Raw genomic sequence first — 24,294 nt, 5'->3', positions numbered from 1 at the left:
GAAGAGCTCAATGCCCTCCTGGATGCACTTTCTCCACTTCGGGCAGTCTTCGGCTAGGGTCTCCCAGGTGTCAATGGTGATGTCGCACTTTACCAGGGAGGCTTTGAGGATGTCCTTGTAAGGTTTCTGCTGTCCTCCTTTGGCTCGTTTACCACAAAGGAGCTCCGCATAAAACATTTGCTTCGGGAATCTCGTATCTGGCATGCGAACTATGTGGCCTGCCCAGCGAAGCTGATCGAGTGTGGTCAGTGCTTCAATACTGGGGATGTTAGCTTTGTCGAGGACACTGATGTTGGTCCGCCTGTCCTCCCAGGGGATTTGCAGGATTTTGCGGAGACATCGTTGGTGATATATCCCCAGCGATTTGAGGTGCCTTTTATACATCGTCCATACCTCAGATCCATACAGGAGGGCGGGTATTACTACAGCCCTGTAGACCATGAGCTTGGTGGTAGATTTGAGGGCCTGGTCTTCAAAAACTCTTCCTCAGATGGCCGAAGGCTGCACTGGCACACGGGAGGCGATGTTGAATCTCCGCATCAATATCTGCCTTTGGTGATAAGAGGCTCCCGAGATATAGGAAATGGTCCATGTTGTCAAGGGCCGCGCCGTGAATCTTGATGATTGGAGGGCAGTGCTGTGCGGCGGTGACAGGCTGGTGGAGGACCTTTGTCTTACGGGTGTTAAACGTAAGGCCCATGCTTTCATATGCCTCAGAGAATACATTGACTATATCCTGGAGTTCAGCCTCTGAATGTGCGCAGACGCAGGCGTCGTCCGCATACTGCAGCTCAACGACAGAGATTGGGATGATCTTGGACCTGGCCTGGAGGCGGCGTAGGTTAAACAGCTTCGCACTGGTTCTGTAGTTTAGTTCCACTCCAGCGGGGAGCTTGTTGATTGTGAGGTGGAACATGGCGGCGATGAAGATTGAGAAGAGGGTTGCAGCAATGAAGCAGCCCTGTTTGACCCTGGTCCAGATGTGGATTGGGTCTGTAATGGATCCGTTGGTAAGGATCACGGCCTGCATGTCATCGTGAAGCAGGCGAAGGATGTTCACAAACTTTTGGGGGCATCCGAAACGGAGAAGGACACTCCATAGACCCTCACAGTTGACAGTGCCAAAGGCCTTTGTTGGATCGAAAAAGACCATGTATAAGGGCTGGCGCTGCTCCCTGCATTTTTTCTATAGCTGTCGCGCTGCAAAGATCATGTCTGGAGACGAAATCCGCATTGTGATTCCGGGAAGAGCTCCTCGGCCACAGGGAGAAGTCGATTGAGGAGAACTCAAGCGACAACTTTCCCAGTGGCTGATAGCAGAGAGATTCCCCTGTAGCTGCCGCAGTCGGACTTGTCCCCTTTTTTAAAAATGGTCACAATCACTGCGTCTCTGAGATCTCCCGGCATGCTCTCCTCCCTCCAGATGAGAGAGATGAGGTCATGTATCTGCGCCAACAGCGCCTCTCCACCATACTTTAGCACCTCAGCAGGGATTCCATCCACACCCGTAGCCTTGTTATTCTTCAGCTGTTTTATGGCTTTTCCTACCTCATGCAACGTTGGAGTTTCACTGAGTTGATGGCAGGCCGCATGCTGTGGGATGGAGTCGAGAACACTCGAGTCAAAGGCAGAGTCTAGATTGAGGAGATCTTCAAAGTGCTCCTTCCATCGGGCCCTGACAGCCTCAGTGTCCTTGATGAGTGTTTCCCCGTTCTTGGCCAGGAGTCGGGTGGGGCCTTGGGAGTTTGGGCCGTAGGTGGCCTTAACTGCAGTGAAGAATCCTCGCATATCGTGGCTGTCGGCCAGTTGTTGTATCTCCTGTGCCTTCTCCATCCACCACCTTTTCTTTAGGTCCCGGGTTTTTTGTTGAACCTGAGCCTTGAGCCGTCTGTAATGTTTTGCAGCTCCCGAATTGGGTTGTTGCTTGAGGCTCAGAAATGCTTTGCGCTTGCGATCTATTAGTTCTTCGATTCCTGATCATTTTCATCAAACCAGTCCTGATGTTTTCTGGTTGAGTGACCAAGTGTCTCTTCACAGGCACTGGTTATAGAGGCCTGGAGGGCAGACCAAGCGCTGTGGGCATTCAGCATCTCAGGGTCATCAAGGCACACCAGATTGGCTGTGAGGCGCTGGCTGTATAGGGCTCTCTTAGTTGGGTCTCTAAGTGCCCCGGCATTAACTTTTTTGCGGAACTGCTTCTGCTGTCGCCTCTGCTTTGGGGCAATGTTAATGTTGATGATGAATCGGAATAGGCGGTGGTCCGTCCAGCAGTCGTCAGCTCCTGTCATGGCGCGGGTGATGTGCACATCCTTGCGATCCCTGGCTCGGGCGATGACATAGTCAAGCAGGTGCCAGTGTTTGGAGCGAGGGTGTTGCCACAATGCCTTGTATTTGTCCTTCTGGCGGAACAGGGTGTTGGTGATGAGGAGTTCATGTTCTAGACATTTTGTCAGGAGTAGGGTACCACTAGAGTTGGCTTTCCCTACCCGCTCTCTGCCAATCACGCCTCCCCAGAGGGCTGTGCCTTTGCCGACTCTGGCATTAAAATCACCCAGGAGGATCAATTTGTCACCCGTGGGGACGCGGGACAAGGATGTCTCGAGATTGGAATAAAAGCCCTCTTTAGCCTCATCCGTTGCATCGAGTGTAGGGGCGTACGCACTGATGACTGTGGCGCATTGGTTCTGGAATAGAGTAAGGCGAAGAGTCATGAGGCGTTCGTTAACCCCACAGGGGGAGTCTTTGAGGTGGTCGACCAGCTCATTCTTGACGGCAAAGCTGACTCCATGAAGGCGGTGTTCTGCCTCTGGTTTCCCTTTCCAGAAGAAGGTGTAATCTTAACCATGTTCCTTCAACTGGCCTTCCCCTGCCCGCCGGGTCTCGCTTAGGGCGGCAATGTCAATGTCAAAACGTCTGTGTTCCCGGGCAACTATGGCGGTGTGGCGTTCCGGCCTGTTGCTGTTGGGATTGTCCATGAGGGTCCTGAAGTTCCAGGTCTCGAACTTCATACTGACGAAGTGGACGATGCCTGTGCGTGAGTTCTTTTAACGTAGGGTGGCCGCTGCACACCGGCAACCACACGGGCTTAGAAGAACAAGGTCTTGGTCCAGTGGCAAGGGGATCCAAGACAACTGGAGACCAGGCACGTTCTATAAGCCCAATTGCCTACGGCGAAGTGTTGGCCACAAGCTCAGCGCCGAGTAGTGCCATTGATGGTAGATGGCCCGAGTCTTGGTTGGGGGGCAGGCATTAGGAAGGTGACTTCCAAAGTTATTTTAAAAGTTAAAGGTTGATAAAGATTCTCAATTTGTTTAAAAAGTTTCTTAGAGTTGTTAAAAAGTCTAAGATGTAAATCAATAATAGATTATAAAAGTTTACCCAATTTAAAAAGTTTCTAAAAGTTGTTAAAAAGTCAAAGATGTAGATTAATAATAGCTATTTAAAGTATTTTGATTTTCAGCGTGCTGGGATGCCCCCCCCAGTTTGTCTCTGTCAGCGTCTCTATCTGTCTGTCTGTCTGTCTGTCTGTCTGTCTGTCTGTCTGTCTGTCTGTCTGTCTGTGTCTCTCACTGTGTTTCTGACAGCGAGCGGAGGGGGAGGAGGGGGGTAGAGGGAGAGGGATGGGAGAGAAGGGGAGGGGGGAGGAGGAAGAGGAGAAGGGGAAAGGGGGGGAGAAAGAAGGAGGGGGGGGAAGAAAAGAGGGGGGAAGGAGAAGGGGGGGGGGAGGCTGAACAGGCCGGGCCCGGCCGGGCCCAAGACTTCGGGCAGGGCCCGACCCCAGCACCAGATTTACAGGTAGGTGGTGTTGGGTCGGGTCGGGAGCTCGGGCCGGGGGGGTGGTGGGAGGGAGGTGAGGTCGGTTCGGTTCGAGTCGGGGGAGGGAGGGAGGGAGGGAGAGGGAGGTCAGGTCGGGGGGTGGGGGGGAGCGCGGGTCGGGTCCAGTCCAGGGGGTCCGGTCTGGGGGCGGGGGGGTGAGAAGCGGGAGTCGGGTTGGGGTCGGGTCTGGTCCCGGGGGAGCGGGAGTCGAGTCGGGTCGGGAGGAAGCATGAGCTGGGCGTGGGAGGAGCCTTATGCACGCAGCCCCAGTGAGGCCATTTGGCCAGGGCTAGGGGCTGCGTGCTTCGGGTCCCTCCCACACAGTTTTGGGCGCCTGGAGCTACTGCACATGCCCGCCCACTGTAGCGCGCATGTGCAGAGGTCCCGGCACTGTTTTCAGCGCAGGGACCTAGCTCCGCCCCCAACTGCTCGTGCTGCGTCGCGCCGAGCTGCAAACGACCTGCAGGGAGCCGGAGAATACGGAAGTTTTTTTTAGGCACATTTTGTGGCGCGAAAAACGGGTGTCCAGGTCGGGGCTGCGCCATTCTAGGCGCGGCCCGAAACTTGGGCCTATATGCACTGGAATTTAGAAGAATGAGAGGGGATCTCATAGAAACATATAAAATTCTGACGGAATTGGACAGGTTAGATGCAGGAAGAATGTTCCCGATGTTGGGGAAGTCCAGAACCAGGGGTCACAGTCTAAGGATAGGGGTAAACCATTTAGGACCGAGATGAGGAGAAACTTCTTCACTCAGAGAATTGTGAACCTGTGGAATTTTCTACCACAGAAAGTTGTTGAGGCCAGTTTGTTCGATATATTCAAAAGGGAGTTAGATGTGGCCCTTATGGCTAAAGGGATCAAGTAGTATGGAGAGAAAGCAGGAATGGAGTACTGAAGTTGCATGATCAGCCATGATCACATTGAATGGTGGTGCAGGCTCGATGGGCCAAATGGCCTACTCCTGCACCTATTTTCTATGTTTCTATGTTAACATAGAATTAGATAGAGTCTGCAGCACAGAAACATGCCATTTGACTCAACTGGTCAATGCTCCACACGTGCCTCCTCCCACCCCTCTTCATCTCACCCTATCAACATACTCTTCTATTCCGTTCTCCATCATGTGCTTATCTAGCTTCCCCTTAAATGCACCTGTTATTCATCTAAACTACTCCTTATGGTAGCGCATTCCATATTCTTACCACTCTTTTGATAAAGAGGTTACTCCTGTATTCCCTACTGGATTTTTTTAGTGACTATCATATATTTATAACCTCTAGTTTTGGACTCCCCACAAGTGGAACCATACTTTCTACATTTCAAATCCTTTCATAATCTTATGGACCTCTATTTGGGGAGGGCTAACAAGGCATGGGCATACATATTAAATGGTAGGACACAGAAGTGTAGAGGAACAAAGGAACCTTGGAATGCAGTCCATAGATCCCTGAAGGTAGCAGACCAGGTAGATAAGGTGGTTAAGAAGGCATACGGAATATTTGCCTTTATTAGCTGAGGCATAGAATACAAGAGCAGGGAGGTTATGCTTGAACTGTATAAAACACTAGTTAGGCCACAGCTAGAGTACTGCATGCAGTTCTGGTCACCACATTACAAGAAAGATGTGATTGCACTAGAGAGAGTACAGAGGAGATTTACGAGAATGTTGCCTGGACTGGAGAATTTTAGCTATAAGGAAAGGTTGGATAATCTGGGTTTGTTTTCTTTGGAACAGGGGAGACCTTACTGAGATGTATAAAATTATGAGGGGCCTGGATAGGAAGGTTCTATTTCCCTTAGCAGAGTGGTCAACAACCAGGGAGCATAGATTTAAAGTAATTGGTAGGTTTAGATGAGATTTGAGGGAAATTTCTTCACCCAGAGGGTGGTGGGGTCTGGAACTCACTGCCCTCACCACATTTAAAAATACTTGAATGTGCACATGAAGTGTCATAACCTACAGGACTACGGACCAAGAGCTGGAAAGTGGGATTAGGCTAGATAGCTCTTTGTCGGCTGGCCCGGACACGATGGGCCAATGTGGCCTCCTTCTGTACTGTAAATTTCTATGATTCTATCTGGTCACCTCTCAGCCTTCTCTCTTCTAGAGAAAAGAGCCCCGGCCTGTTCAGTCATAGAATCATAGGATGATTACAGCACAGAAGGAGGCACTTCAGCCTGTCGAGCCTGTGCCATCTCTCTGCATGAACACTTCAGCTTGTCCCACTCCCCTGCGTGTTCCCAGTCGCCCTGCAAATTTTTTTCCTTCAGCTATTTATCCAATTCCCTTTTGAAAACCACAATTGAATCTGCCTTTGGTTCTTCTGCTAATCATCTTAAAACTGTTCTGATACTATTTCCTCTCAGTTCTGGTATAATCGTTGTGAATCTTTTTTTCACCTTCTCCAGTGCAACTGTATCCTTATTATATGGAAACCAGATCTGAACACAGTAGTCTAAATGTGGTCTAACCAAGGTTCTATACAAATTTAAAATAACTTTCCTGCTATTCAGTTCTATCCCTCTAGTGCTTGATTTGCTTTGTTAAGGCCTTATTAACCTGTGTCGCTACTTCTAGTGATTTGTGTACTGTACCCCTCGCTCTCTTTGCTCCACTATCCCATTTCGACTTTTATTATCCAAGCAGCAAGTGGCCTCCTTATTTTTCCGACCAAAATACACCACCTCACACTTATCTATATTGAAATCTATTTGGTAATTACATGTCCATTCTGCAAGTTTATTAATGTTGTCTTATATTTTGTCACATTCTTCCTCGGTATTAACTATATCCTCCAATTTGGTGTCGTCCGCAAATTTTAGAATTGTACTCCTATTCCCAAATCCAAATTGTTTATGTAAATTGTGAACAACAGTCGTCTGCATATGTACCCTTAATCCCTACTCTGTTTTCTGCTTTGTAGCCAGCTTGGTATCCATTCTGCTACTTGTTCCCTGAATTCACATGTTTTGACCTCAGTTATGAGTCTACTGTGCAATACCTTATGAAGGCCTTTTGAAAATACAAATATGATACATCTAATACATTTACTCCAAAGTTTAAAAAAAAATTAATAAACACACAACGAAATATTAAATCAGTAAGTATAATTTGATGAGAGAGAGCTTATTTACCTCGTCAGAAATGATTATAAAGGACATAGTATGACTTTTACTTCGATTATAGAATAGACCTTTATCTACTCTTTCTATTACTTCTTCAAAGAATTCAATATGGTTAGTCAAGCATGACCTACTCTTTTGAAATCCGTGCTGACTACTCATTATAATTTCAGTTTCTAGATGTTTTTCTATTACATCTTTGAGTGAGAATGCCATTATCTTTCGTACCACAGACATTAAGTTAACTGGTCTATAGTTCCCTTATCTTTTTCTATCTACTGTTTAAATATGGGAATTTTTTTTCTTTTCTTTTATTCGTTCATGGGATGTGGGCATCGCTGGTAAGGCCAGCATTTATTATCCATCCCTAATTGCCCTTGTGAAGGTGATGGTGAGCCGCCACCTTGAGCCACTGCAGTCTGTGTGGTGAGGGTACTCCCATAATGCTGTTATGGAGGGAGTTCCAGAATTTTGACCCAGCGACGATGAAGGAACAGCAATATATTTGCAAGTCAGGATGGTGTGTGACTTGCAGGAGAATTTGGAGATGATGAGGTTCCCATGCACCTCCTGCCAGTTTTGAAGCTGGTAACTTTATCACATTTACACTTATTGTTAAAATATTACTGCCAATGAAGTGAGTATGACGGATTATTCTGCAACATGGATTGGTTGGACATGACTTTCCCACACTTCATAAAATGGTTATTTCTGAATCTTAGTTGTGCTATTGTAATATGATGCTGAGTGGAGGTAGGAGGAATAACCACATTGGTACACTCTTGTGCATCCCATAACAGCTAGTTTAAAGGAAAGAATTTCCATTTATTACTGCGTTTCTCAATCTTATGACATTTTAAAGTGCTTCACAGCCAATTAAGTACTTCTGAAGTTGTTGTAATGTAGGAAAATGCAGCAGCCAATTTGCACACAACAAGGTCACACAAATAGCAATGAAATAATGACCAGATAATCTGGTTTTGTGGTTGAGAGATGAATGTTGGCCAGGCCAACTTCCCTGAACTTTTTCAAATAGTGTCAGAGGTGGATTTTTTATGTCCACCTAAGAGAGCAGATGGAGCATTGGTTTAATGTCTCATCCAAAATATGGCACCCCCCTTAGTACTGCCTGAAGTGCAAGCCTCGATTATATACTCAACTCTCTGGAGTGGGGCTTGAACCCACGACCTTCTGAGTCAGAGGCGAGAGTGCTCCACTGAAGAAAGTCTGACATAACGATGAGTTTATGAGCAGTATTGGTAGATGACCAGGCACAGGTTATCTGCTTATCCCTCAGTTGGGGATGGTGCTTGGTTCAAAGAAACCTACTAACATAAAAAATGTAAAGTTTTTTTCAGAAAAGATTGCTGTGTTTCTGTTTAACTTTATCAAAATGTTACATTTGAAAACTGTACAGTAGTTGTCAAACTATCGTGTGGAAGAAAATACTTTATCGATATGAAAGTCATGCAACATTGTACATTCCTTCTTACCTGTTGTTTCCTGCTTACAATGATAGTTAGCCACACCAAAAAGCTGGATAAAGATGTTAATTGGCTGTGGTTCCCTCCATTTACTTTGTTTTTGCAGTGCCTTTTATGTTTTCCCATTTTATTTTGAAAAAGCTCTTTTAAGTTCATTTTTCTTTTAACTAGTTTGTAACTGACAAACTATACATTTTAATTACCTTTCTTGGCTTCAAAAGTATATAAATAAAGTCGTGGGTGTAGTTGTGCAATGTTGTAAAGGTTGAGACTTGTAGACAGACATGGGCAAATCTTTTATTTGGTGTCAAAAGTCAAAAGATCTGCCATAGAAGGCTATGTTTATAGACACTAAAAGTTGCCCGAGTGCTGTAAGTAAACAATTAGTACTTGGCACTCATTAAAGAGTGTTTTTTTTTCAAAATTTTATTTCAGCTGAATTGTGTCGAAAAGAACAGGTGAAAGAATCTTTGACCTAATCTGTGGAAAGTTTGCTGACCTTCAGAGATTTTTCACTCTGTGAGTGATCATCAAGTCTAGTATTAACCTTCTATTACTGGGTCATATCGCACATGAAGTGTTAGATATGGAACCCCACAACAATAAATCAAATATAGTACCCAATCAGTTACAATTAAAGGCCTCATAATTGACACCTATATACTACTTGAGTCACGTAATGTTTCACTTGATACTTATTATATATTATTTGCATTTTAGGGCATCACTTTTGACGAATTCAGGTCTTTTTTTCAATTCCTGAATAACTTGGAGGACTTTGCCATTGCAATGCAAATGTATAATTTTGCAAATCGATCAATTGGGCAAGGTGAGCAAAATTGTATAATGTTGGTGCATTCATTTCACATTGGTTTCATGAGAACAAGTTCATATGGGAAAACAATGTTAAGTTTTTTCAACTTGTGTGCTTTGATTAATAAAGTCGGCATTGCTCATCAAAGTCCACTTTGCGTATCTATTTAAAATTTTGGGTTATTGGAATAGCAGTTTCATTAGCACCAGTTTACAGTCTTACGTAACTGTTTGCTTTGAATACCCACTTTTAAACAGTATTTTAACCCCATTTTTGACAAAGTTTTATTCAGTTACTACCTCTTGGAAATATAGTCATTCACAATACTTTAGACTGTTGAGATCATTTTTTTTTCATACAAAAATCAGTTCATTCAAATTATATTTTCTTAGATGTGGAATGTAATACAACTTCTAAAAAAATTATCTTTTGAGGCTACCATTAACTTTTGCAAAACACTTGTATGATTTTGAATGTTAATTTTCATTTTATCTTTTTCCAAAAAATGTTTTTCAGTAGGAAAGTCATTTTTTAAATTTGTGTTTCTAATTTGGTCAACAAAATTAGAGGTTCTCAATTGGGTTTTCAAACCTAGGCTGATTAGTAACTTATAAGAAAGGTGGTTTCTCATTTTTAATTCTTTCTTGTTTATACAGATGAGTTCAAGCGTGCTGTATATGTGGCCACAGGTCTCAAGCTTTCATCACATTTGGTGAATACAGTCTTTAAAATCTTTGATGTAGACAAAGATGATCAACTAAGTTACAAAGAATTCATCGGTGTTATGAAAGATCGACTGCACAGAGGATTTAGGGTAAGCGTATGCAGTTTTATAAAAGATTAATGGTGACTTGCTTTGAAAGTATATTTGCTTATCTTTACAGCTTAATAGGTGATAATTACCTTAGTATCTTGCAATCAGAAAAAGCATATTACATCTTTAATGCATTTGAAAACAACTGGAATGCCAAGCACGTGTAACTGAAGTAAACAGTAGCACTACTGGATTAGTCCAGTGTTATCTCAAACCTCTACTTAATGTTTAAACTTTCAAGGATACCTCTTATAAGATCTTGTCATGGTGAGTAACCATTTTGTTTTTAAATCTTTCATCTATTGAAAACATGACCTGTTTAAATGAACCATCCGTTGTTGACATACTTACCAAAGCAAGAATTCAAAATCACTCTTAAATTTTTTTTATTCCAGTCTGATAAAGTCACATTATTGAGATACTATGATTTACAGCTAGCTACATTTAATCTTGTAGTCACATTTACTATCTCCTTTTTAAAATAAATTTCTAAAGAGACAGCTACAGTGTTTTCATTTTAACATATAGGGTAAAAACTATATTTAAAGGAATACAAATGTCTGATTTCTTAACCAATTATAGTTCATTATAATAGAATCCATGCCTTAGAGGGAGAAGTTCCTTTAGTTAAATTTATCCCACAACTTGAGCTTTTTTTAAAAAAAATGCTTCACAAATGTAGCACATCATCCTTGTGCAGAGCCAGACTACTCTTTATAGCATCCCAATTTTAGTAGCTATTCTGCTAAAGCGAGCACACAAATTGAGCCTTAACAAACGGATGTGTGGAATTTAACTAACTAAATTTTCATGAGCTTCTTCTAAATTTCTCATTTGCAAAATCCATAACCATTATTTAAAGGCATGGGTAATTCAGTTTGTGCCTTGTTAACGATGAATTAAGAGAACTCTGTGCGAAATTCTGCAACCTTTGGAATTCCAGCAAATATTTTATGTATAGCACATAACCGAAGCTGGTGCAAGAAACAGGGTCCTTACACAGTTATAGAGCATTATTTTTGTGCACGTGACAGCATGGGTGCAGTTCCCGGGCCTCGGGAAACCCGGCAGGTAAAAGGAGAGAGATAAAGCCAGATCCATTAAATAAGCGCTTTAACAGCATTGCTTGTGGGCTAGGAGGAGCAGGAGTGTTTCCTCCAGACCCAAAAGCTAATTGGTAAACACCCACACCCCATTTCCACGATCTCCCTTGCAGGGATCATAAAAACTGACTGCAAAAGCTTCTAAAATATGTGAAAAGAAAAAGATTAGTGAAGACAAATGTAGGCCCCTTGCAGTCGGATTCAGGTGAACTTATAATGGGGAACAAAGAAATGGCAGACCAATTGAACAAATACTTCGGTTCTGTCTTCACGAAGGAAGACACGAATAATCTTCCGAATGTACTAAGGGACAGTGGGTCTAGTGAAAGGAGGAACTGAGGGATATCCTTATTAGGCGGGAAATTGTGTTAGGGAAATTGATGGGATTGAAGGCTGATAAATCTCCGGGGCCTGATAGTCTGCATCCCAGAGTACTTAAGGAAGTGGCCCTAGAAATAATGGATGCATTGGTGATCATTTTCCAACAGTCTATCGACTCTGGATCAGTTCCTATGGACTGGAGGGTAGCTAATGTAACACCACTTTTTAAAAAAGGAGGGAGAGAGCCTGACATCAGTAGTGGGGAAAATGTTGGAATCAATCATTAAGGATGAAATAGCAGTGCATTTGGAAAGCAGTGACAGGATCGGTCCAAATCAGCATGAATTTATGAAAGGGAAATCATGCTTGAAGAATCTTCTGGAATTTTTTGAGGATGTAACTAACAGAGTGGACAAGGGAGAACCAGTGGATGTGGTGTATTTAGACTTTCAAAAGGCTTTTGACAAGGTCCCGCACAAGAGATTGGTGTGCAAAGTCCAAGCGCATGGTACTGGGGGTAATGTACTGACGTGGATAGAAAACTCGTTGGCAGACAGGAAGCAGAGAGTCGGGATAAACGGGTCCTTTTCAGAATGGCAGGCAGTGACTAGTGGAGTGCCGCAGGGCTCAGTGCTGGGACCCCAGCTCTTTACAGTATACATTAACGATTTGGATGAAGGAATTGAGTGTAATATCTGCAAGTTTGCAGATGACACTAAACTGGGTGGCGGTGTGAGCTGTGAGGAGGATGCTAAGAGGCTGCAGGGTGACTTGGACAGGTTAGGTGAGTGGGCAAATACATGGCAGATGCAGTATAATGTGAATAAATGTGAGGTTATCCATTTTGGGGGCAAAAACACAAAGGCAGAATATTATCTGAATGGCGGCAGATTAGGAAAAGAGGAGGTGCAACGAGACCTGGGTGTCATGGTTCATCAGTCATTGAAGGTTGGCATGCAGGTACAACAGGCGGTGAAGAAGGCAAATGATATGTTGTCCTTCATAGCTAGGGGATTTGAGTATAGGAGCAGGGAGGTCTTACTGCAGTTGTACAGGGCCTTAGTGAGGCCTCACCTGGAATATTGTGTTCAGTTTTGGTCTCCTAATCTGAGGAAGGACGTTCTTGCTATTGAGGGAGTGCAGCGAAGGTTCACCAGACTAATTCCAGGGGTGGCTGGACTGTCATATGAGGAGAGACTGGATCAACTGGGCCTTTATTCACTGGAGTTTAGAAGGATGAGAGGGGATCTCATAGAAATGTATAAGGTTCTGACGGGACTGGACAGGTTAGATGCGGGAAGAATATTCCCGATGTTGGGGAGGTCCAGAACCAGGGGACATAGTCTTCGAATAAGGGGTAAGCCATTTAGGACTGAGATGAGGAGAAACTTCTTCACTCAGAGAGTTGTTAACCTGTGGAATTCCCTGCCGCAGAGAGTTGTTGATGCCAGTTCATTGGATATATTCAAGAGGGAGTTAGATATGGCCCTTACGGCTAAAGGGATCAAGGGGTATGGAGAGAAAGCAGGAAAGGGGTACTGAGGGAATGATCAGCCATAATCTTATTGAATGGCGATGCAGGCTCGAAGGGCCTACTCCTGCACCTATTTTCTGTGTTTCTATGTTTCAATGTATCCAGTGCTGCATTGGCAGATGTGTAAACAGGATAAACAGGAAAATCATAGTATTATACAGCACAGAAAGTTGACCTTCCACCCACCAAAGGGTGGTGGTACAGGGATTGTCAGGGTTTCTATTTTTAACCCATGTTGGTCAAGTTTCCCGGGCCTCGGGAAACCCGGCAGGTAAAAGGAGTGACATAAAGCCAGATCCATTAAATTAGTGCTTTTACAGCATTGCTTGTGGGCCAGGAGAAGCAGGAATGTTTCCTCCAGACCCAAAAGCTAATTGGTAAACACCCACACCCCACTTCCATGATCTCCCTCAAACATCCCCGCAATGATCAATGACCACGCCCCCCATCCCCACCCCCACCCAACCACACTATATCCACAAATCTCCTCCCCCCATGATGCCTACTCCCAACTATGCATCTTAACTGATCCTGGGCTGCGGATTTTTCTGACGCGTTCTCCACCCGACAGGCAGCCAAGTCTGTCAATGAGGCTGGCTTCCGAGCGGGGAATCTGTCACACGGCTTAACTGCACACTTTTAGGGGAACTCCTTCTCCCTGCTCCTAAACCCCACCTCAATAAATATCGGGTCCACTTTTTCAGTGAGCGAGTGGTAAATCTATGGAACCGACTCCCTAGGAAGACAGTAGAAGAAGATAGTTGATTGAAATGCAAATTACTTACATTTCTTTCGGAAAATAATCTTTTAGGATACATTGTTAAATATTTTGAGACATAACATATGGTAATTTTAGCATGCTTAGAATGAACATGTGATTTTGGATCTTAATTCCTAAAGATTTTCACCACTGGAGTTTTCCTCGCCTCATGACTCGGTCTGTTGCAAACTAAAGATAGAAATGTATTACACTCTGCTGCTTTTGCATGCTGATTTTTTGGATTCTACGGGGCCGAAATTGCACTCTGCCCCGTTTGGGGTGGATAATTCAAATGATGTGGTGAATTACCGCCCGAATCGATGGGGCAGGAAATAGAGGGCAATTGCCCTCTTTTCTTCTTAAAAATCATTGGGGTGGTGTTTGGGGCGGCAGAGGGGCAGAAGTGAGTCGGGAGCGGGGAGTAAGGTGGGCAGTGTCATCAGCGCCACGCTGAGCACGTCGCGCTGACACTTAGTAACGTCCCTCCCCTTCGCTTAAAGGGGAGGAACACTGTGAGGCCTACCTGGCGCCCACTGGACCACAAAGGAGGACTTCGGCCGGGCCAGCCTGTTGGTAGCCCGGCCGAACAAGTGGCTGACATTGTTGGTCCGACTGCAGAGTCAATTGACAATTAAAATAAAATGGCGGATGCAGCGCTGCGCCCTCTCCTTTAAGAGCGGATGCGCCACCCAACCACTGGAACCTTCCTGCCGCACAAAGCTGTCGGGGGCACCAACAAGCGGTCAATCAACTGTTTGACGGCAGTGTCGCTTCCGGGGCAGGGACCAGGCGGTGCGTGCTCTCATGACGTCATTAACACCGTTCGTACAAGAGCGGGGCGGATACCTTCTCTGCCTCAAAAAATAAGGAGGGCAATGTCCCGATCGTCGGAAACTCATTTCCGCCGTGTTACCGCCTCTTTTTTTTTTTTAAAAAGAGGTGATTTTGGCGCCTACATCTCAATAGCAACAATATGATTTGTGCTTACTGCCTGCGTGCCTGAAGTCTTCACTGCGTCTGCCACTGATTTTTCCACATGCAGAATGGCAGAGTGAGATGCAGGCAGATGCTGTGTCTTGGCACCACTCAAGTTCGATATACTGGAACAAATCTGGATGGTGGACATCCCCATCCCCAAATTACCTTCCACGGTGTCTTGCAGAGAAGCACTGACTGGTAGATATGCTCACGCTTGAACATCATTGTTTCTGTTGGGTCATCTCTCTTAGGCAGTTCCTCGGAGTCGAGGATGACTTGCTTCCACACTAAAGATGAGTCCTCAGGTGACTAAAGAGTCCAATGCGGGACCTACAGTCTCTGTCACAGGTGGGGCAGATGGTGATTGGAGGAACGGGAGGTTATGGTGCCTGGGTTGCCATGTGCTCCTTCCGCTGTCGACGCTTGGCTTCAGCTTGCTCTCGGCGAAGAGATTAGAGGTGTTCAGCGCCTTCCTGGATGCTTTTGCTCCACTTTGGGCCAGGATTCCGAGGTGTCGATGGGAATGTTGCACTTTTTCAATAAGGTTTTGAGGGTGTCCTTGAAGCGTTTCCTCTGCCCACCTGGGGCTCACTTGCCGTGTCGGAGCTCCGAGTAGAGCACTTGTTTTGGGAGTCTCATGTTAGGCATGCGGATGATGTGGCCCATCCAACGGAGCTGATCGAGCATGGTCAATGCTTCAATGCTGGGGCTGTTGGCCAGTGCGAGAACACTGACGTTGGTGCGCCTATCCTGCCAATGAATTTGCAGGATCTTGCGGAGACAACATTGGTGGTACTTCACCAGTGTCTTGAGGTGTCTGTTGTACATAGTCCATGTCTTTGAGCCATATTGGAGGGCAGGTATCACTACTACTCTGTAGACCATGAGTTAGATGCCGGGTTTGAGCTCCTGGTCTTCAAACACTCTCTTCCTCAGGCAACCGAAGGCTGCACTGCCACACTGAAGGTGGTGTTGGACCTCGTCGTCGATGTCTGCCCTTGTTGACAGTAGGCCCCCGAGGTTTGGAAAATGGTCCACATTGTCCAAGGCCTCGTCGTGGACTTTGATAATCGGGATGTGGTTGGGTCATAATCTCAAAGCAACACAACAGAGCTAGTTTTCATGCTAGACCTCCACCCAGAACCAGCTAGCCCTCTGGTGACTAAGACTACTGTTTCTTCACCCATGTTCCAAGAGTCACTTTGTATTCCCTCCTCTGGGTTGATAGTGGTACATAAGAACATGAGAAATAGGAGCAGGAGTAGGCCATACGGCCCCTTGAGCCTGCTCCGCCATTTAATATGAACATGGCTGATCCGATCATGAACGGGTCCACTTCCCTGCCCAATCCCCATAACCCCTTATTCCCTTAACGGTTAAGAAACTGTCTATCTCTATCTTAAATTTATTCAATGTCCCTGAGGCTCTCTGAGGCAGCGAATTCCACAGATTTACAACCCTCTGAAAGAAGAAATTTCTCCTCATCTCAGTTTTAAATAGGTGGCCCCTTATTCTAAGATTATGTCCGCTAGCTCTAGTCTCCCCGATCAGCGGAAACATCCTTTCTGCATCCACCTTGTCAAGCCCCCTCCTAATCTTATACGTTTTGATAAGATCATCTCTCATTCTTCTGAATTCCACTGAATAGAGGCCCAACCTACTTAACCTTTCCTCATAAGTCAACCCCTCATCTCCGGAATCAACCTCGTGAACCTTCTCTGAACTGCCTCCAAAGCAAGTATATCCTTTCTTAAATATGGAAACCAAAACTGTACGCAGTATTCCAGGTGTGGCCTCACCAATACCCAGTATAACTGTAGCAAGACTTCCCTGCTTTTCTACTCCATCTCCTTTGCAATAAAGGCCAACATTCCATTGGCTTTCCTGATCACTTGCTGTATCTGCATACTAACCTTTTGTGTTTCACGCACCAGGGCCCGCTGCACTGCAGCACTTTGCAATCTTTCTCCATTTAAATAATAACTTGCTCTTTGATTTTTTTTTTTCTGCCAGAAGTGCATAACCTCATACTTTCCAACATTATACTCCATCTGCCAATTTTTTGCTCACTCACTTAGCCTGTGCATGTCCTTTTGTGTCCTCCTCACACATTGCTTTTCCTCCCATCTTTGTATCATCAGCAAACTTGGCTACGTTACACTCGGTCCCTTCATCCAAGTCGTTAATATAGATTCGGTCCCTTCATCCAATTCGTTAATATAGATAACTAGTAGATAACATAAGAACATAAGAATTAGGAGCAGGAGTAGGCCATACGGCCCCTCAAGCCTACACTGCCATTGAATAAGATTATAGCTGATCTTTGACCTCAACTCCACTTCTCCATCAATTCCCATATCGCTTGCTTTCCCTAGAGTCCAAAAATTTATATATCTCAGCCTTGAATGTACTCAGTGAATCAGCGTCCACAGCCCTTTGGGGTAGATAATTCTAAAGATTCACAACCCTCTGAGTGAAGAAATTCCTCCTCATCTCAGTCTTGAATGGTTGGCCCCTTAACCTTAGACTATGCCCACTAGTTCTAGACTCTCCAGACAGGGGATACAACCTCTCAGCCTCTACCCTGTCAACCCCCGTCAGAATCTTATATTTTGAGGAGATCACCTCTCATTCTTCTAAACTCCAAAGAGCATAAGCCCAATCTACTCAATCTCTCCTCATAGGACAACTCTCTCATCCCAGGAATCAATCTAGTGATCCTTCATTGCACCGCCTCCAAGGCAAGTATATCCTTCCTCAGATAAGGAGACCAAAACTGTGTAAAGTACTCAAGGTGTGGTCTTATGAAAGCCCTGTACAATTGTAGCAATGTTTCCTTACTCTTGTACTCCAACCCCCTTGCAATAAAGGCCAACACGCCATTTGCCTTCCTAATTGCTTGCTGTACTCTCTGTGTTTCCTGAATGAGGACACCTAAATCTCTCTCAACACCAACATTTAATAGTTTCTCACCATTTAAAAAATATTCTGTTTTTCTATTCTTCCTACCAAAGTAAATAACCTCACATTTCCCCACATTACACTCCATCCGCCACCTTATTTCCCACTCACTTAACTGGTCTATATCCCTCAGCAGGCTCTTTGTGACCTCCTCACAGCTTACTTTCCCTAGTTTTGTATCATCAGCAAACTTGGATACATTACACTCGGTCCCTTCATCTAAGTCATTAATATAGAATGGTTCATAGAATGGTTAGAGCACAGAAGGAGGGCATTCAGCCCGTCGAGCCTGTGTAAATAGCTGAGGCCCAAGCACTGATCCTTTCGGCACCCCACTAGCTGCAGCCTGCCAAACTGAAAATGACCCATTTATCCCTACTCTCTTTTCTCTCCATTACCAAATCCTCTATCCATGCTAATATATTACCCCCAACCCCGTGAGCCCTTGTGTACTAATCTTTTAAGTGGCACCTTATCGAATGCCTTTTGGAAATCCAAATATACTACATCCACTGGGGAATTTTAGAAGATTACAACCAATGCATCCACTATCTCTGGAGCCGCCTCTTTTAGAACCCTAGAATGTGGGTCAACAGGTCCAGGGGATTTTTCGGCTTTTAGTTTCTCAAGTATTTTTCTCTACTGATCTTAATTACTTTAAATGGTTTCTGTATTTAAGGAAGGATATACTTGCATTGGAGACTGTTCAGAGAAGGTTCACTAGGTTGATCCCGGAGATAGGTTGAGTAGGTTGGCCCAATACTCATTGGAGTTCAGAAGAATGAGAGGTGATCTTATCAAAACATATAAGATAATGAGGAGGCTCGACAAGGTGGATGCAGAGAGGATATTTCCACTCAGAGGAAACTAAAACTAGGGGGCACAGTCTCAGAATAAGGGGCCCCATTTAAAACTGAGATGAGGAGGAATTTCTTCTCTAAGAGTTGTAAATCTGTGGAATTCTCTGCCCCAGAGAGCTGTGGAGGCTGGGTCACTGAATATATTTAAGGCAGAGATAGACAGATTTTTGAGCGATAAGGGAATAAAGGGTTATGGGGAGCCGGCAGGGAAGTGGAATTGAGTCCATGATCAGATCAGCCATGATCTTATTAAATGGCAGAGCAGGCTCGAGGGGCAAAATGGCCTACTCCTGCTCCTAATTCTAATGTAAGTTCCTCATTCTCATTAGTCCCTTGGACTTTCACTATTTTTGGTATGCTTTTTGTGTCTTCTACCTTGAAGGCAGATACAAAATATTTTTTTAAATCTCTGCCATTTCTTTATTCTCCATTATAATTTATTCTGTCTCAGCCTCTAAGGGACCAATGCTTGCTTTTGCTATTCTCTTCCTTTTCATACTAGTAGAAGCTTTTACTATCTGTTTTTATGGGGTCAAGTTTCAGCCTGAGTTGCTCCTATTTTTTTGGAGCAACTAGTTTAGAATGGAGTATCTTAAAAATTGCAATTCTCGGCATTTAGTTTGCTCCAGTTCTAGTCAGTTAGAACAGTTTCATATTAGAACAGATTTTTTTTTTCAAAAGGGGACGTGTCCGGCCACTTACGCCTGTTTTGCAAGTAAGTGTAGATTTTTGTACTCCGAGAAAAACCTTGCCGACACTAAGAAATCAGGCATAGGGAACAACAGGGGGGGGGGGGGCAGGGAGGGGGGTTTACAAACATTAAACACTTCACTTTTACAAATAAAGAGCCATCATCAATAATAAATGATAAATAAATCAATAAATAAACCAATAAATCAATCCTAAAAAATTTTTTAAATTTTAAAAATTAAAAATCACTCAATAAATAAAAAATTATTTCTACTCACCTACTGCAGCACTGGGGAGAAGATGGCAGGGGAGAAGAAGATGGCGGGGGAGAAGAAGATGGCGGGGGGAGAGAGAAGATGGGGTGGGGAGAAGAAAATGGGAGGAGAAGGTGGTGGGGCCGGGGAGGAGAAGAAGATGGGGGGTAGAAGACGATGACGATGCCGGGCCGCCGACGACTCTTCGGGCGGGGCTGCCCCCAGCGAGATACCGGGGGGGTGGGCCCCGCCTACGCTGGTCTCCCAGGAGGACTTCGGGCAGGGCCGCCCCCAGCGAGAAGCCGGGCGGGCGGGCCCCGCCGCCAGGTAAGATGCGTCAGGTTACTTGGCCCAAGATAGAGGCGACGTTCCTTTGGCCTGGGATAGGGTCGTCGCCCCGGAGACAGGACACGCTGGGAGGGCCAGGAGCTACTGCGCACGCACGCAGCTGCCAACACTGTTTTTGGTGCAGGGCTGTAGCTCCGCTCCCAGCAGCTGCTGCTGCGCAGCGCCAAGGTGGAAATGGGCCTACAGCTATCGGAGAATCGCGAGGTAAGTATTCTGCGCAATTTTTGTTCTATAAATTAGGTGGGCCTCTCCGATGTGCGCCGTTCTAGTGGGGGTCCGAAACTTGAGCCCTATATTTCTTGCTTGTTTACGTTTGTATTTTATTTTCTCCCTTTATATCAATTTTTTGTTCATCTTTTGCTGGTTTCAATCTAATACTATCCTTAACTTCTTTAGTTATCCACAGATGGACACTTTTCCCATGGAGTTTTTATTTCTAAATGGAATGTATAATTGTTGAGAATTTTTAAATATTTCTTTAAATGTTTGCCACTGCTTATCTACCATCATACCTTTTAATCTAATTCCTCAATCTACCTTTGCCAACTCGCCCCTCATACCTATGTAATTGTCTTTACATAAGAACATAAGACATAGGAGCAAAAGTAGGCCATTTGTCCCCTCGAGCCTGTTCCACCATTCAATAAGTTCACGGCTGATCTGAGACAGGGTCATCACGTAAATATAAAACTAGTTTCAGACTTAGAATGTCACATTGAGTCTGAATGTGAAATTCTGTCATATTATAATCACTCTTCCCCAGAGGATCCTTTACTATGAGACTATTAATCAACAATGTCTCATTACACAATACAAAATCTAAAATAGCCTGTTCCCTGTTTGATTCCACAACGTAGTGTTCTAGAAAACTGTCTCAAATGCATTCCATGATCTCGTCCTCCCGACTCCTTCGCCAATTTGTTTTGTTCAGTCTATATGCCCAGTCTCCACAATTATTGCATTTCCTTTGTTACAAGCTTCTATTATTTGTTGATTTGTCTAATGGTATCGCTACTGTTCGGGGCCCTATAAACTATTCCCACCAATGTTTTCTGCCCCTTGTTATTTCTGATCTCCACCCTTACTGATTCTACTTCCTGATCTTCCGAGCCAAGATCCTTTCTGACTACTGTTTATTATCAGATATATTTCTGTTCTACAACAACTGGCATTTATAAATTGCCTTTAAAGTAGAAAATGCTACAAGGCACTTTACAATGGGGTGAGAAAAAAAATTTATAAGGGACTGGGTGCTGAATTATGGAAGAAAAGATAACTGAAAGATTATTTTAAAAGATGGGTGTTTTTAAAGATGGAGAGGCAGAAGGATTTATTAAGGAAGTTCTAGAGAGTTGGATAGCAGCAGCTGATTGCGGTGCCACCAGTGGTGGGCAAGGCAAGGGCGTGTTGCACAAAAAGCCAAAGTTTAACATGTGAAGTATAAAAGAGAGGATAGAAGTCTAGAAGAGGTTTCAGAAATAGGATTGGAAACTGAGTGGACTTAAAGACAGGAGTTAACATTGATTGCACCAGAATTTTCTGTTAAAATAATGTTGAGGCTAATGGCACTCAGTTATTTAAGCGTAAATGGTACAGTAACTTCAAGCGAGGAGATGCACGGTTAAATGTAAATTTTCAAAAGTTGCTGTCCAAGCTCTGCTGCTAGCTTCGCAAAAAATTTTTATTTGTTCACGGGATGTGGGCGTCGCTGGCAAAGCCAACATTTATTGCCCATCCCTAATTGCCCTTGAGAAGATGGTGTTGAGTTACCTTCTGAACCACTGCAGTCCTTGTGAAGGTACTCCCACACTGCTGACTTTGTCGTAGTGGTTCATTACAACTGAGCGGCTTGCTATGCCATTTCAGAGGGCAATTAAGAGTCAACCACGTTGCTGTAGGTCTGGAGTCACATATAGGCCATACCGGGTAAGGGCGGCAGATTTTCTTCCCTAAAGGACATTAGTGAACCAGATGGGTTTTTACAACAATCCGGGAGTTTCATGGTCACCATTACTGAGACTAGCCCCGCCCGAAAAGTCGGCTGCGGCAGCAGCCCGGCATTTGCTGCGTGCGGGCCCCGCCTGAAGTCCTCGGCGGGGCCCATTCAGCTTCCCCCGCGTTCCCCCGTTCATCATCTTCTCCCCCCTCCCCCACCCCAGTTTATCTTTTTCTCCCCTCCTCCCCATTCATCTTCTTCTCCCCCCCCCCCATTCATCTCCCCCCTCCCGTTCATCTCCCCCCGTTCATCTTCTTCACCCCCCCCCCGTTCATCTTCTCCCCCCCCTTGTTCATCTTCTCTTCCCCCCCCCCCGTTCATCTTCTCTCTCCCCCCCCCCCGTTCATCTTCTCTTCCCCACCCCCCGTTCATCTTCTCTTCCCCCCCCCCCCCCCGTTCATCTTCTCACCCCCCCCCCCCCGTTCATCTTCTCTCCCCCCCCCCCCCCGTTCATCTTCTCCCCCCCCCCCGTTCATCTTCTCCGCCCCCCCCATTCATCTTCTTCTCCCCCCCGTTCATCTGCCCCCCCCCGTTCATCTTCTCCTCCCCCCCCCCCGTTCATCTTCCCCCCTCCCCCCCCCGCTCATCTTCTCCGCCCTCCCCCCCCGTTCATCTTCTTCTCTCTTCACCCCCCCCCCCCCGTTCATCTTCTCTCACCCCCCCGTTCATCTTCTCCCCCCCCCGCCCCCGTTCATCCCCCCCCCGTTCATCTTCTCCCCCCCCCCCCGTTCATCTTCTCCCCCCCCCCCCCCCGTTCATCTTCTCCCCCCCCCCCCCCCGTTCATCTTCTCCTTCCCCCCCCCCCCCGTTCATCTTCTCTCCCCCCCCCCCCCGTTCATCTTCTCCCCCCCCTCCTGTTCATCTTCTCCCCCCCCCGACCCCGTTCATCTTCTCTCCCCCCCCCCCCGTTCATCTTCTCTCCCCCCCCCCCCCCGTTCATCATCTCTCCCCCCCCCCCCCCGTTCTTCTCTCCCCCCCCCCCCCATTCATCTTCTCCTCCCCCCCCCCCATTCATCTTCTCCTCCCCCCCCCCCCCCCGTTCATCTAACCCCCCCCCCCCCCCCATTCATCTTCTCTCCCCCCCCCCGTTCATCTTCTCCTCTCCCCCCCCCCCCCCCGTTCATCTAACCCCCCCCGTTCATCTTTTCTCCCCCCCCCGTTCATCTTCTCCCCCCCCCCCCCCCGTTCATCTTCTCCTCCTCCCACCCCCCATTCATCTTCTCTCCCCCCCCCCCCCCCGTTCATCTTCTCTTTCCCCCCCCCGTTCATCTTCTTCCCCCCACCCCCCCCCGTTCATCTTCTCCACCACCCCCCCCCCCCCCCCCCCCCCGCCGTTCATCTTCTCTCACCCCCCCGTTCATCTTCTCCCCCCCCCGCCCCCGTTCATCTCCCCCCCCCCCCCCCCCCCCCCCCGTTCATCATCTCCCCCCCCCCCCGTTCATCTAACCCCCCCCCCCCGTTCATCTTCTCCTCCCCCCCCCCCCGTTCATCTTCTCCCCTTCCCCCCCCGTTCATCTTCTCCCCCCACTCCCGTTCATCTTCTCTCCCCCCCCCCCCCCGTCCATCTTCCCCCCACCCCCCGTTCATCTTCTCTTCCCCCCCCCGTTCATCTTCTTCCCCCCCCCCCGTTCATCTTCTCCTCCTCTCCCCCCCCCCCCCGTTCATCTTCTCCCGTTCATCTCCCCCCCCCCCCCCCGTTCATCTCTCCCCCCGCCCTGTTCATCTTCTCCCCCCCCCACCCCGTTCATCATCTCCCCCCCCCCCACCCTGTTCATCTTCTCGCCCCCCCTCCCGTTCATCTCCCCACCCCCCCCCCCGTTCATCTTCTCTTCCCCCCCCCCCCCGTTCATCTTCTCTCTCCCCCCCCCCCCCCCCCCCCCCCCGTTCATCTTCTTTCATCTCTCCCCCCCCCGTTCATCTCTCCCCCCCCCCCCCCCCCCCCGTTCATATTCTCTTTCGCCCCCGCCCCCGTTCATCTTCTCCCCCCCACCCCGTTCATCATCTTCCCCCCCCTCCCCCCCGTTCATCTTCTCTCCCCCCCCCCCATTCATCTTCTCCTCCACCCCCCCCGTTCATCTAACCCCCCCCTGTTCATCTTCTTCCCCCCCCCCCCCCCCCCCGTTCATCTAACCTCCCCCCCCCGTTCATCTTCTCTCCTCCCCCCCCCCCCCCGTTCATCTTCTCTTCCCCCCCCCCCGTTCATCTTCTCCCGTTCATCTTCTGTCTCTCCCCCCCCCCCCCCCCGTTCATCTCCCCCCCCCCTGTTCATCTTCTCCCCCCCCCACCCCGTTCATCTTCTCCCCCCCCCCCCCCCGTTCATCTTCTCCTCCCCCCCCCTCCCCGTTCATCTTCTCCCCCCCCCCCCACCCCCCATTCATCTTCTCTCCCCCCCCCCCCGTTCATCTTCTCCCCCCCCCGTTCATCTAACCTCCCC

The 24,294-nt window shown here is 46.8% G+C and overlaps 1 protein-coding gene across 2 annotated transcripts in view; it reads left to right on the top strand.

Annotated features, from left to right (window-relative positions):
- micu3a (mitochondrial calcium uptake family, member 3a) overlaps nucleotides 1-24,294 on the top strand; it is a 341,423-nt gene that overhangs the window by 249,274 nt on the left and 67,855 nt on the right. For both annotated transcript variants that reach the window (XM_070869807.1, XM_070869800.1), the window contains 2 exons: nucleotides 9,148-9,256; nucleotides 9,898-10,055. In XM_070869807.1, coding sequence (XP_070725908.1) covers nucleotides 9,148-9,256; nucleotides 9,898-10,055 — 267 coding nt within the window. The remainder of the gene's footprint in view (nucleotides 1-9,147; nucleotides 9,257-9,897; nucleotides 10,056-24,294) is intronic.

Source organism: Pristiophorus japonicus, chromosome 2 (assembly GCF_044704955.1).
Source record: "Pristiophorus japonicus isolate sPriJap1 chromosome 2, sPriJap1.hap1, whole genome shotgun sequence".
Classification (NCBI taxonomy): Eukaryota; Metazoa; Chordata; class Chondrichthyes; family Pristiophoridae; genus Pristiophorus; species Pristiophorus japonicus.
This window is presented reverse-complemented; position numbering and strand designations above follow the sequence as displayed.